The 12,956-nt window shown below is 40.2% G+C and overlaps 1 protein-coding gene across 2 annotated transcripts in view; it reads right to left on the bottom strand.

Moving 5' to 3' along the window:
- The window catches only part of DNAH5 (dynein axonemal heavy chain 5), a 332,322-nt gene that overhangs the window by 112,098 nt on the left and 207,268 nt on the right, over positions 1 to 12,956 (bottom strand). For both annotated transcript variants that reach the window (XM_024981527.2, XM_015459121.3), the window contains exons 51-52: positions 10,305 to 10,503; positions 7,071 to 7,243 (exon numbers count right to left, since the gene is read on the bottom strand). In XM_024981527.2, the coding sequence (XP_024837295.1) occupies positions 7,071 to 7,243; positions 10,305 to 10,503 (372 nt within the window). The remainder of the gene's footprint in view (positions 1 to 7,070; positions 7,244 to 10,304; positions 10,504 to 12,956) is intronic.

The raw sequence follows: 12,956 nt of genomic DNA, 5'->3' as shown, positions 1-12,956 counted from the left end.
TTTTGGAGCCCAGAAAAATAAAGTCTGACACTGGTTCCACTGTTTCCCCATCTATTTCCCATGAAGTGATGGGACCGGATGCCATGATCTTCGTTTTCTGAATGTTGAGCTTTAAGCCAACTTTTTCACTCTCCACTTTCACTTTCATCAAGAGGCTTTTGAGTTCCTCTTCACTTTCTGCCATAAGGGTGGTATCATCTGCATATCTGAGGTTATTGATATTTCTCCCAGCAATCTTGATTCCTGCTTGTGTTTCTTCCAGTCCAGCGTTTCTCATGATGTACTCTGCATATAAGTTAAATAAGCAGGGTGACAATATACAGCCTTGACGAACTCCTTTTCCTATTTGGAACCAGTCTGTTGTTCCATGTCCAGTTCTAACTGTTGCTTCCTGACCTGCATACAGATTTCTCAAGAGGCAGATCAGGTGGTCTGGTATTCCCATCTCTTTCAGAATTTTCCACAGTTTATTGTGATCCACACAGTCAAAGGCTTTGGCATAGTCAATAAAGCAGAAATAGATGTTTTTCTGGAACTCTCTTGCTTTTTCCATGATCCAGTGGATGTTGGCAATTTGATCTCTGGTTCCTCTGCCTTTTCTAAAACCAGCTTGAACATCAGGAAGTTCACGGTTCACATATTGCTGAAGCCTGGCTTGGAGAATTTTGAGCATTACTTTACTAGCGTGTGAGATGAGTGCAATTGTGCAGCAGTTTGAGCATCCTTTGGCATTGCCTTTCTTTGGGACTGGAATGAAAACTGACCTTTTCCAGTCCTGTGGCCACTGCTGAGTTTTCCAAATTTGCTGGCATATTGAGTGCACCACTTTCACAGCATCATCTTTCAGGATTTGGAATAGCTCAACTGGAATTCCATCACCTCCACTAGCTTTGTTCGTAGTAATGCTTTCTAAGGCCCACTTGACTTCACATTCCAGAATGTCTGGCTCTAGATAACTGATTACACCATCGTGATCATCTGGGTCATGAAGATCTTTTTTGTACAGTTCTTCTGTGTATTCTTGCCATCTCTTCCTAATATCTTCTGCTTCTGTTAGGTTCATACCATTTCTGTCCTTCATCGAGCTCATCTTCAAATCCCTTATGATTATACAGTGGAAGTGAGAAATAGATTTAAGGGCCTAGATCTGATAGATAGAGTGCCTGATGAACTGTGGAATGAGGTTCGTGACACTGTACAGGAGACAGGGATCAAGACCATCCCCATGGAAAAGAAATGCAAAAAAGCAAAATGGCTGTCTGGGGAGGCCTTACAAATAGCTGTGAAAAGAAGAGAAGCGAAAAGCAAAGGAGTAAAGGAAAGATATAAGCATCTGAATGCAGAGTTCCAAAGAATAGCAAGAAGAGATAAGAAAGCCTTCTTCAGTGATCAATGCAAAGAAATAGAGGAAAACAACAGAATGGGAAAGACTAGAGATCTCTTCAAGAAAATCAGAGATACCAAAGGAACATTTCATGCAAAGATGGCCTCGATAAAGGACAGAAATGGTATGGCCCTAACAGAAGCAGAAGATATTAAGAAGAGGTGGCAAGAATACAGAGAAGAACTGTACAGAAAAGATCTTCATGACCCAGATGATCACGATGGTGTGATCACTGACCTAGAGCCAGACATCCTGGAATGTGAAGTCGAGTGGGCCTTAGGAAGCATCACTACAAATAAAGCTAGTGGAGGTGATGGAATTCCAGTTGAGCTATTCCAAATCTTGAAAGATGATGCTGTGAAAGTGGTGCACTCAATATGCCAGCAAATTTGGAAAACTCAGCAGTGGCCACAGGACTGGAAAAGGTCAGTTTTCATTCCAGTCCCAAAGAAAGGCAATGCCAAAGGATGCTCAAACTGCTGCACAATTGCACTCATCTCACACGCTAGTAAAGTAATGCTCAAAATTCTCCAAGCCAGGCTTCAGCAATATGTGAACCGTGAACTTCCTGATGTTCAAGCTGGTTTTAGAAAAGGCAGAGGAACCAGAGATCAAATTGCCAACATCCACTGGATCATGGAAAAAGCAAGAGAGTTCCAGAAAAACATCTATTTCTGCTTTATTGACTATGCCAAAGCCTTTGACTGTGTGGATCACAATAAACTGTGGAAAATTCTGAAAGAGATGGGAATACCAGACCACCTGATCTGCCTCTTGAGAAATCTGTATGCAAGTCAGGAAGCAACAGTTAGAACTGGACATGGAACAACAGACTGGTTCCAAATAGGAAAAGGAGTTCGTCAAGGCTGTATATTGTCACCCTGCTTATTTAACTTATATGCAGAGTACATCATGAGAAACGCTGGACTGTAAGAAACACAAGCAGGAATCAAGATTGCTGGGAGAAATATCAATAACCTCAGATATGCAGATGATACCACCCTTATGGCAGAAAGTGAAGAGGAACTCAAAAGCCTCTTGATGAAAGTGAAAGTGGAGAGTGAAAAAGTTGGCTTAAAGCTCAACATTCAGAAAACGAAGATCATGGCATCCGGTCCCATCACTTCATGGGAAATAGATGGGGAAACAGTGGAAACAGTGTCAGACTTTATTTTTCTGGGCTCCAAAATCACTACAGATGGTGACTGCAGCCATGAAATTAAAAGACGCTTACTCCTTGGAAGGACAGTTATGACCAACCTAGATAGCACATTCAAAAGCAGAGACATTACTTTGCCAACAAAGGTTCATCTAGTCAAGGCTATGGTTTTTCCTGTGGCCATGTATGGATGTGAGAGTTGGACTGTGAAGAAGGCTGAGCGCTGAAGAATTGATGCTTTTGAAGCGTGGTGTTGGAGAAGACTCTTGAGAGTCCCTTGGACTACAAGGAGATCCAACCAGTCCATTCTGAAGGAGATCAGCCCTGGGATTTCTTTGGAAGGAATGATGCTAAAGCTGAAACTCCAGTACTTTGGCCACCTCATGCGAAGAGTTGACTCATTGGAAAAGACTCTGATGCTGGGAGGGATTGGGGGCAGGAGGAGAAGGGGACGACAGAGGATGAGATGGCTGGATGACATCACTGACTCGATGGACGTGAGTCTGAGTGAACTCTGGGAGTTGGTGATAGACAGGGAGGCCTAGCATGCTGCGATTCATGGGGTCGCAAAGAGTCGGACACGACTGAGCGACTGATCTGATCTGATCTGATCTGATCTAAACATCCTTTTTCAGGATTCCCTCCACTGGCAGGCGTTATACTGAACTCCTATTGGGACTACTCTTGCTTTTGGATTATACTCCCAATTTAGTGTGAGCCCGATGAAATGAAGTCCACTTTCCCGTTGTGGACCTGAGAACCTGGTTCCACCAAACCTGGTAGAACCTTGCTCTTCCAGCCTCCTAATCATCTTCTCCATGTGATTCCCTCTTAAGTTGTTACAGGCAGGGGAGGAACGGTACAGGCAAGAATTCTTGGCATTTCCCCAGTGTCTATTCATATTCTTTCCCTGGTGTTACTTCAAGAGGCATAGATAAAGCAGGTAAGAAGTTACTGCAGCCACCTAGAATCTTCTATGTCTTTTCTTGGTTAACTTTTCCAAAATACATGACTTTTTCAATAACCATTTTCTTTAGTTGATGCTGGTGAACATATTAAGGGTTTAAATAATTATTACTAAGTAGGTATTAGAAACTTTCATCCCAATAACTTTTCCTGCAACTGGGCTTAGGTCTGAAACTAAAAATGTCTGTTCCCATCTTCTAGCACTATCTGCGTACTTGCTCAGGGGCTTAATCATGTCCAGCTCTTTGCAACCCCATGGACTGTAGCCCACCAGGCCCCTCTGTCCATGGAATTTTCCAAGCAAGAATACTGGAGTTGGTTTTTATGTCTTACTCCAGGGGATCTTCCCAACCCAGGGATCGAACATATGTCTCCCACGTCTCCTGCATTGAAAGGTGGATTCTTCATCACTGCAGGCCACCTGGGAAGCCCCTTCTAGCATATGAGAAGCCCTTAAAACACATTTGACAAGTGAACATATACATGAACAAACAAATAGAATACTTTAAAAGTAATCTCAAAATCTAGTTGAAAACAGAAATTATAAGAGAAAACACAGTGAAGTGAGAACTTCAAATGGGGCTATCTTGTCTCACCATCTCAGACTGTGAGATAGAGATATTCATTTTTTAATTTCTGTAGCAAATATTTTAAAACTTATTAATTCCCATCCTGCCTTGCAGGTGCTCATACTCCAGTAGAGAAGAGAAACCTATTAATAGAAACATGCAGTAAAGCACTGTGGTGAATGCTGGGGTGGGCAGGAATGATAGCAACTGGAGGAAAAAAATGCAAGGGAAACAACACTGCTTGAGAAGGCATCTTAGATGTGGAGCTGGGGATTTGCTCCAGATCTTGAACAATAACTACAAGTTTATCATGCAAAGAAGGTGACACACGGGGCAGGAGTTGGGCTAAATTTTAAGAATAAGGAATGGGATACACACAGTCTCAGAATCAGCAAAATGCCTGAGGGGTCCTCATCAGGGTGGGAACTTCAATACCAGCTATGGAAATATTGGAAGACAGGATGTTTAGGGCCATAATGGGGACTTGGTTCAACTCTCAACCTATTTATCAAGCACCACAAGGGTGCCTGTCTCAGCAGTACTCCATCCCGTGAATACTGAAGGGAATAAACTGGGTATCCGCCCTCATAGAGCTTACCATCTGGTAAAAAAGTCAAATACAAGCAGATGAATTCTACACAAGAAGACACCTGCTGGGAATGTAGCACTGATAAGATCCTCTGGAATCAGGACCTGTTTAATCATGAGCAGTTGATTTCTCTGAATTACACCCTAAATCGAACACCACCCACAAGGGATACGACAAATCATACACACCACAAATTGAACTTTAATCAAAGAGGCAAAAGACATCTTGCAGAAATATTCTTGGTTTCAAACGGAAACCACCATTTTAATAAAGAAAGGAACTAAGAAACACACTTGGTTTCAGACCACATCCTGTGTTGCTGCAGTTTGCATCTTCAGTCCTGTCCCTTGCTTCTATCATGCTTTATAGCTAAGTTACCTATTTCAAGGCTCACACTCACATGACAGAGTTTGGATATAACGGTACACAGTAAACGAGAGTGTAGGTGAGAGAGTGGGCCTAGAAAACCGTGAGAAATAAGGCATTTTAGCTCAAAGACTCCAATCACAGATTCTTTGGCTAATCCCAGAGGACGCATGCTAGAGGCTGAGGGTGAGGGGAAAACACAGCGCAGGACACGGGCTGCGGCACACATGCCTTGAGTGTGATAACCAAACAAAATGAGGAGATGCTTCATCTGTGGGCTTCCCTGGTGGCTCAGACAGTAAGGAGTCTGCCTGCAAAGCGGGAGACCTGGGTTCAGTTCCTGGGTCGAGAAGATTCCCTGGAGAAGGAAAGAGCAACTCCAGTCTTCTTGCCTAGAGAATCCCATGGACAGAGGAGCTTGGTAGTTACAGCCCGTGAAGTCACAAAGTGTTGAACGTGACTAAGCGACTAGCACACACTTGTGCTGTAAAACCCAGAAAAAGGAAAGTTCTAGAGAACTTCCTCAGACAAAAGATTAACATAGATAACCTCATTTCTAACTGTTGTGGAACCCCAAAGCCAATCAGATTTTGTCTCCAATAGATACCTAGTCAGGAAGTTGCCTTTAATATTATTTACTTAGAAAATGTTATTCTTTGGCTTCTTCCTTTCAATAACTAAATATGAGAGTACCTCTATTCTTCCTGAAACATTTAACTCAACTATAAACTAGGAACTAATTTCAAAATGTTATTTATATTTGGTTTTGGAAGAACATTTGCAGTCATAATTCAATAGAGATGTCTCAGTTTCTGAGAATTCAAAGTTTCCAAGCTAAGTGTCCTCATGCTGGGGACATCCAACCCCAGGATTTACTCATTGTTGTTCTTCTCCCTGACTTAGTCCAGCCTTATAGAAATGCCTTCCTCACACTCCTTAATTTTTCAGAGGGAGAACTGACTAGATAACCTCTGAAATTGTCTCCAGTTCTAAGATTTTATAATTATTAGAGGTGACAATTTGTAATTATGAGGTCGTTCCTCATAGATAAGCCTAAGAAACGGAAGACAGCCCCATCCTTTCTAATGAAAAGGATGTATTCTGAAAAAATAATTGACATCAACAAAGTGAGAGTATCAACAGGGTTTTAACAGCATTATCTCCCACCACCCACAAATTAGGTCAAGTAAATATCTTTTATTTCTATCCTTTGAGAATCCATCATATCCATCATTACAGTGATTGGAAACCTAAATGACTCATGATAGAGTAGAGAGGAAACTTTACTTTCCTGGTGGGTATCATTTAACAGAATTTTCATCCCAGCTGAAAGTCAATTATCTATGCATTATTGTTAATTACTATTTCCAATTGTGGTGAAATATAAGCAACATAAAGTTTCCCATCCAAACCATTTTTAAAGGCATAGTCCAATCCCATTAAGTACCTTCATATTGTTGTGCAACCACCAACATCCATCTCCAAAACTTTCCATCTTGCAAAAATGAAACTCTGTACCATTAAACACAACTCATGCTCCTTCCCTTGGCTGCTACCAACCACCACTCTTTCTGTCTCTCAGTTTTCTACCCTAGGTACGGTAGAAGTGGACTCAAACGGTATTTGTGGTTTTGTGACTGGCTTATTTCACTTAGTATAATGTCCTCAAAATGAATGCCCCACTCTTTACCGTTCTCCTTAGCAGGATGCAAAATAGAAGCAGGCTTTGTGCCTGTGCTTCTGACTCAGATGTCAACCACATTCATTCTATGGAGTGAAAACACTGAGCTGGAAGCAGTATAGCAACACTGAATAAAATTATCATATCACACATTTGAAGTACACACGCTCTGATTTTAAACCTATAGGTGTGACATGTTGCATTCAGTTCAGAAATTAAATTGGAATAGAGCACTGAGTTTATTTTTAAACTGAACTTTCTCCTAGAAGAGGAAAATTGAAGAGGAGGGGGAAAAGTCTGGTGTAAAGGCAAGTGTCTGTCACTCTGGGGAGGTGCTACTGGGCGTGGCCACTGACCTTGACCAAGTGGACCATGGCATCTGCAAAGAACACCAAGTCCGTGCCTGCACCACGGATGCTCTCGTTATAGAGCTGCAAGAACATATTCAAACGCTCCTTCAGGTGATCAAAAGATTCAACAGGCTCATAAATTTTGGGCATCTCAGCATCAGCCTCCTCAGATGTTTCACCTGGGGTTAGGAAAGAAAAATCAACTAAGTTTCTCCAAATCACTGGACTTTACCACTTCCTCAACCTAACTTAGTATACTCATAGCTTTACCATTTAGCACTGAATAATACTGATTTTTACCTAAAAGCCAGAGTATATATTTTTAGAAAAGAAAGCAAACAATAGTCAAAGCATTAGAACTTTTGTGATCATACACAGTCTTAATTCTTTCTTGTCTACAAAGGGTCAATTTCAAATAATGTCACATACATTGAATTTCATTTATATTCATAATAGACCATTGGCATTTCAAGGATCTTCCCAGAAATACTCACTTAATGGTCAAAATGAAGATCGAAAAAGTAGGGATTTAATGTCAAAATCCACAAAAGAGAGAATTAAATGAGTTTTTAATAAGAATAAAAAGAAAAAGGTCACTGCATCTGCTTAGAAAATTTTTATGATTGGAAATTTTAAGTTAATAGTGAGGATAGAAGTGAATTTTGAGAGAAAACAGAAAAAAATTATTTTTGTTATTAAAAAAAATTTTGTGTGTGTTAAAAAAATTTAAACACTGAATTATTTCACTGGGAAAATTATTAAATCAACTATTTTAAAAGTTAGAGACACGTATCAGCTTAACACTTTTCCAACCATGATTATAAAGCATAATGCCAAAGAAAGAGCTAAATTTGGCATATATAAATTCACTATCAGTTAACATTAGTTGAATATACTAATAACAAGTAAGAAATTCACTGAGTATTAGAAGAGTGAGTCGTCCAAATCTAGTAGTACATAATTACTTTCAATTGACCCTGTCCTAATACAAACTATATTAACCTTTTTATGACAAAGCAAGGAAATTGATTTAGCATAATAAGGTTGGTCTATTTGCAAAGCTCTCTCCAATTGAATTTCAATAGGCACTTCGTTATTTCATAAATGTTCCATTCAAGCTTTGAGAAACAAAGTGTGCTGGAGACACAAAAGTTTCTGTATTTGCCTCTAGCCTCATTCACCCCACCCCCACCCAAACCCCCAAGGCCCACCCCAAAATGCTGGAGTTGTACCCTGCACCTCAGACACACAATTACTTATCCTTCTGAATTAGAGGAAATAAAACACATAAATTCTAATCACCTTATAACGCTCCTACCTTTACATGATTTTTGGATATGTGTGACCTGATTTAAAATAAACTGTATCAGCTTCTTTCTCTGAAAAGATCTGTCCAACTGCATAGCCAGCAATAAACATCCTTTTCAACTGTTACTCAGAAACTTGACAGATCACATACATCCTTATCAAATCTAGTAAGGGGCTGCCTAGTCATTTTCAACCATTTAACAGATATAAATAGCAAGTGCTTAAACATGCCTTTTTGAATATGAAAAGTAACTTAATATTCATCCTCAGTATTAGAAGAGGTTTCTAAATGAAAGAAAAATATTCTACTTAAGCTCAGTTATTTCTGAGGAAAGAAATTAACTGGAGCACCACTTCTTTTCATAAAAAATAATACAGTATATCTCAGTTTTTCACAGAACCATAACCACAATATCTTGCCTCCCCATCACCCACCTCTAATTATATTCAATGGCCCTCTCAGGGAATGTGAGGTTTTCCTTTTTATTTTCAACACCTGGGAATACTCAAGGAATAATCATAGTTTTGCTATATTTCCTCTCACAGTGAGTACAAGACACAGACTGCCAAGCCATCTACAGACACCATCTCATTTATCCCCACAGGACCCAGGGTGTATATTTTAATATTTCCATTTTTATAAAAGTAGAGGCAGGAGATTCAAGAAAGTTCAGAAGCTTGCCCAGCTAAGGTACAGGAGACCCATTTCTCAAATCTACCTCTATACGCCAGCTGTAAGCCTTGTTCACTGTCTTCTGCTCTACCCTGCCTCCCAACTCAACCTTTATAACCAAGGCTGACATGTACAAAACGGTTCAGTTCGGTTCAGTTCAGTCACTCAGTCGTGTCCGACTCTTTGCGACCCCATGAATCACAGCACACCGGGCCTCCCTGTCCATCACCATCTCCCGGAGTTCACTCAGACTCACGTCCATTGAGTCAGTGATGCCATCCAGCCATCTCATCCTCTGTCGTCCCCTTCTCCTCCTGCCCCCAATCCCTCCCAGCATCAGAGTCTTTTCCAATGAGTCAACTCTTCGCGTGAGGTGGCCAAAGTACTGGAGTTTCAGCTTTAGCATCTTTCCTTCCAAAGAAATCCCAGGGCTGATCTCCTTCAGAATGGACTGGTTGGATCTCCTTGCAGTCCAAGGGACTCTCAAGAGTCTTTTCCAACACCACAGTTCAAAAGCATCAATTCTTTGGCGCTCAGCCTTCTTCACAGTCCAATTCTCACATCCATACGTGACCACTGGCAAAACCATAGCCTTGACTAGATGGACCTTTGTTGGCAAAGTAATGTCTCTGCTTTTGAATATGCTATCTAGGTTGGTCATAACTGTCCTTCCAAGGAGTAAGTGTCTTTTAATTTCATGGCTGCAGTCACCATCTGCAGTGATTTTGGAGTCCAAAAAAATAAAGTCTGACACTGTTTCCACTGTTTCCCCATCTATTTCCCATGAAGTAACAAAATGGTTACTCTTAATCAAAGATTACAAAGATACATTTACTTAACACATTGTGGAGGAAATTTGCAACAACATGCTTCTATATTTATTGAGCACCTACTATGCCTCAGGCTTGTTTCAGCAAAGTTCACTAGACAGAAACTCAACATCCCTGAACTAAACCTCTGTCATCAGATATCCCCTTTGCTGTTTTTCAGTCGCTAAGTCATATTCGACTCTCTGTGACCCATGGACAGCAGCATGCCAGGCTCCTTTGTCCTCCACTATCTCCCCGAGACTGCTCAAATTCATGTCCATTGAGTCAGTGATGTTATCTAAGCATCTCACCCTCTGCCGCCCCTTCTCCTATTGCCTTCAATCTTTCCAACATCAGGGTCTTTTCCAACAAGTCGTCCCTTCGCATCAGGTCGTCACTTGGCAAAGGATATCCCTTTGGAGGATTTCAAATTCTGCTTCAATAGTTTACCTGTAGCTTCAGGTGCATCCCTCAAGAAATCCACAAAGTAAGTGTCAGTTCCACAATCCACCAAGAGTTTTTTCTCTTCACCAAACTCCTCGTCCACCAAGCTGACTAAAGTCTTATCAAACCAGGTCACGTCATCAGATGCCGTGAAGCGATCAGCAATAACTCGTTTACACTCATGCTTCCACAGCCTTAACAGTTCCTGTCAAAAGCATCGTTTAAATGCGTTATTAATTCCCGTTATGTCAGAGTTGGAAATTCAAGTGGGCAGTATCATAGAGGACCCTCCTTCCTGATTTAGAATGTGACATTTTTTAAAGTTAAGGCTAACATTACTGGTTTCCTTTTAATGTGAGCAACAGGTTTGGGAGCACCTTAGAAAAAAATCCTGGAATAATGGTTTTCATTTGGTATGTGATCACCAAAAAAGGACATTCTTGGGTGCAAAAATGATGTGGGGAATGTTACTGGCATTTGTACAGGAATGCACAGTCTTAGGATACAAAATTGTCCATGAAATATAACTGTCCTGTTAAAAAATAGATAAAATAAAAAGTTAAAATATACTGAGCTTCATTTCAAATTGGTCTCATCTGTGTTCAGTCACTCAGTCGTGTCTGTGACTGCAACTCCACAGACTGTAGCCTACCAGGCTCCTCTGACCATGGACCTTCCGAAGCAAGAATACTGGAGTGGGTTGCCATTTTCTTCTCCAGATAGTAAATAAAAAGTATTCATTTTCAGCCCTTAAATTAAAACAAAACCATTCCTAGATAAAATACTAATTCATTCTGAATGACCAACAAACTAATATTCTACATAAAAGTTTTATGTTTCCGATCAAATTAGTCTGTTTGGATAAGACATCTACATTATGGCCAGAGCATAGTGTAAAAGTTGTGTATAAACAACTCTCGTGCATGCAACTGAGATAATTACAAAGATACATTTACTTAACACATTGTGGAGAAAATTTACAAAAAATATCTGGGTTATCTGTCACCTCATCTAGATACTCCAGGGCCCAAAGTTAACTGGAAGTTGAGAGAATTAATTGTTCAATACAGCTGTTCTGATAGCAAGAATAACAAAGCTTGTCTAAGTATCTTATTTGATATGAAAGACTGGTGCAAATTTCTTAACTTGGTAACATTTTTCAAGATAGAAGGTTTTTAAGTTATTATACTGTGAAAGTATTAGTCGTTCAGTCATGTCCAACTCTTTGCAACCCCATGGACTGTAGCCTGCCAGGCTCCTCTGTCCATGGTATTCTCCAGGCAAGAATACTGGAGTGGGTTGCCATTCGCTTTGCCAGGGGATCTTCCCGACCCAGGGATCAAACCCGGGTCTCTCACATTGCAGGCAGATTCTTAACTGTCTGAGCCACCAAGGAAGCCATTATATTACTAATGATCAAATGCTCTTTGGTTGCCAGGAAATAAAAGCTTAGTGAAATATATTTAATGACATGGTTAAGACAAAAGTTCATGACAAACCAACTGCTGGAACTGTTAATGCTGATTTAAAATCAGCACCAAATAAATAGGTACTTAAAAAGTAATATTGGTGGTATAGTGGTATAGTGGTAAAGAGCTCGCCTGCCGATGCAGGAGACCCAAGAGACATGGGTTCGATCTCTGAATTGGGAAGAAACCCCTGGAGCAGGAAATGGCAATCTGCTACAGTATTTTTACCTGGGAAATTCCACAAACAGAGGAACCTGGTGAGCTACAGTGCGTGAGGTCTCAAAGAGTCAAACATGACTGAGTACAACATAGCAGCATTCCACGATGCCATTAATTTGTCAGTAACTTTGAGGGAAAAAATTAAATTACATGTTCACTACTGCTAAAATGACTCCCAATTCTCTGTAACAAGGAGAGTGAGTTTTCCCCAAAATGTCTTGTCTTGGAGTCAGCCAGTGAAGTTACCTACTTTGTGACTATGTGCGGTAAAGCTGGGTTTTTCTTACCATCCACACTTGATTTGCTTGTGACAGTTTGACTGACATTTCAACTGTCTCTCTGCATTTATGTGGAGAAGTCCCTAAAACCTATTTGCTTAACTTCCACCTCAGTACCATCAAAGTCTGAAAAAGAGGCTGGTGTTGTCTTAGCCTAAGCACATAGGCCCTTCAGCAAAAGAAAAAAAAAGTACTGCATTTTTACGAACTATATACCTTACAATTTTACATACTACATACATACTGATTTTTACACACTAGAATTTCCTTTTAGTCCAAAGAGAATTCTTATAGTGCTAGAAACTGTTATATTTGAGTGTCTGTACAAATGCTCATTTTTCTGTCAAATGAAATTTCTACTCTTCTGCCTCTTTTCAGTTTTACCAATATTTGTAATTCTTTTAGTGCATCAAGTTATATGGAAAAGAAAGATCATGGATGACTAACCAAAAAAAGTGGTTTCATCCCTCAATTTGGAAAGTTCATTTATAAAGATAATTACTAGACTCCATATATGTGCATTAATATATGATACTTGTTTTTCTCTTATTTCACACTGGATATCAGGCTCTAGGTTCAACTAACTCAAATTCGTTCAGTCAGTTCAACTGATTCAAAGTTGTCCCTTTTATGGCCGAGTAATATTCCATTGCATACATGTACCACTATACATATGGAATCTAGAAAAATGG

Source organism: Bos taurus, chromosome 20, assembly GCF_002263795.3.
Source record: "Bos taurus isolate L1 Dominette 01449 registration number 42190680 breed Hereford chromosome 20, ARS-UCD2.0, whole genome shotgun sequence".
In the NCBI taxonomy this organism is placed as follows: domain Eukaryota; kingdom Metazoa; phylum Chordata; class Mammalia; order Artiodactyla; family Bovidae; genus Bos; species Bos taurus.
This window is presented reverse-complemented; position numbering and strand designations above follow the sequence as displayed.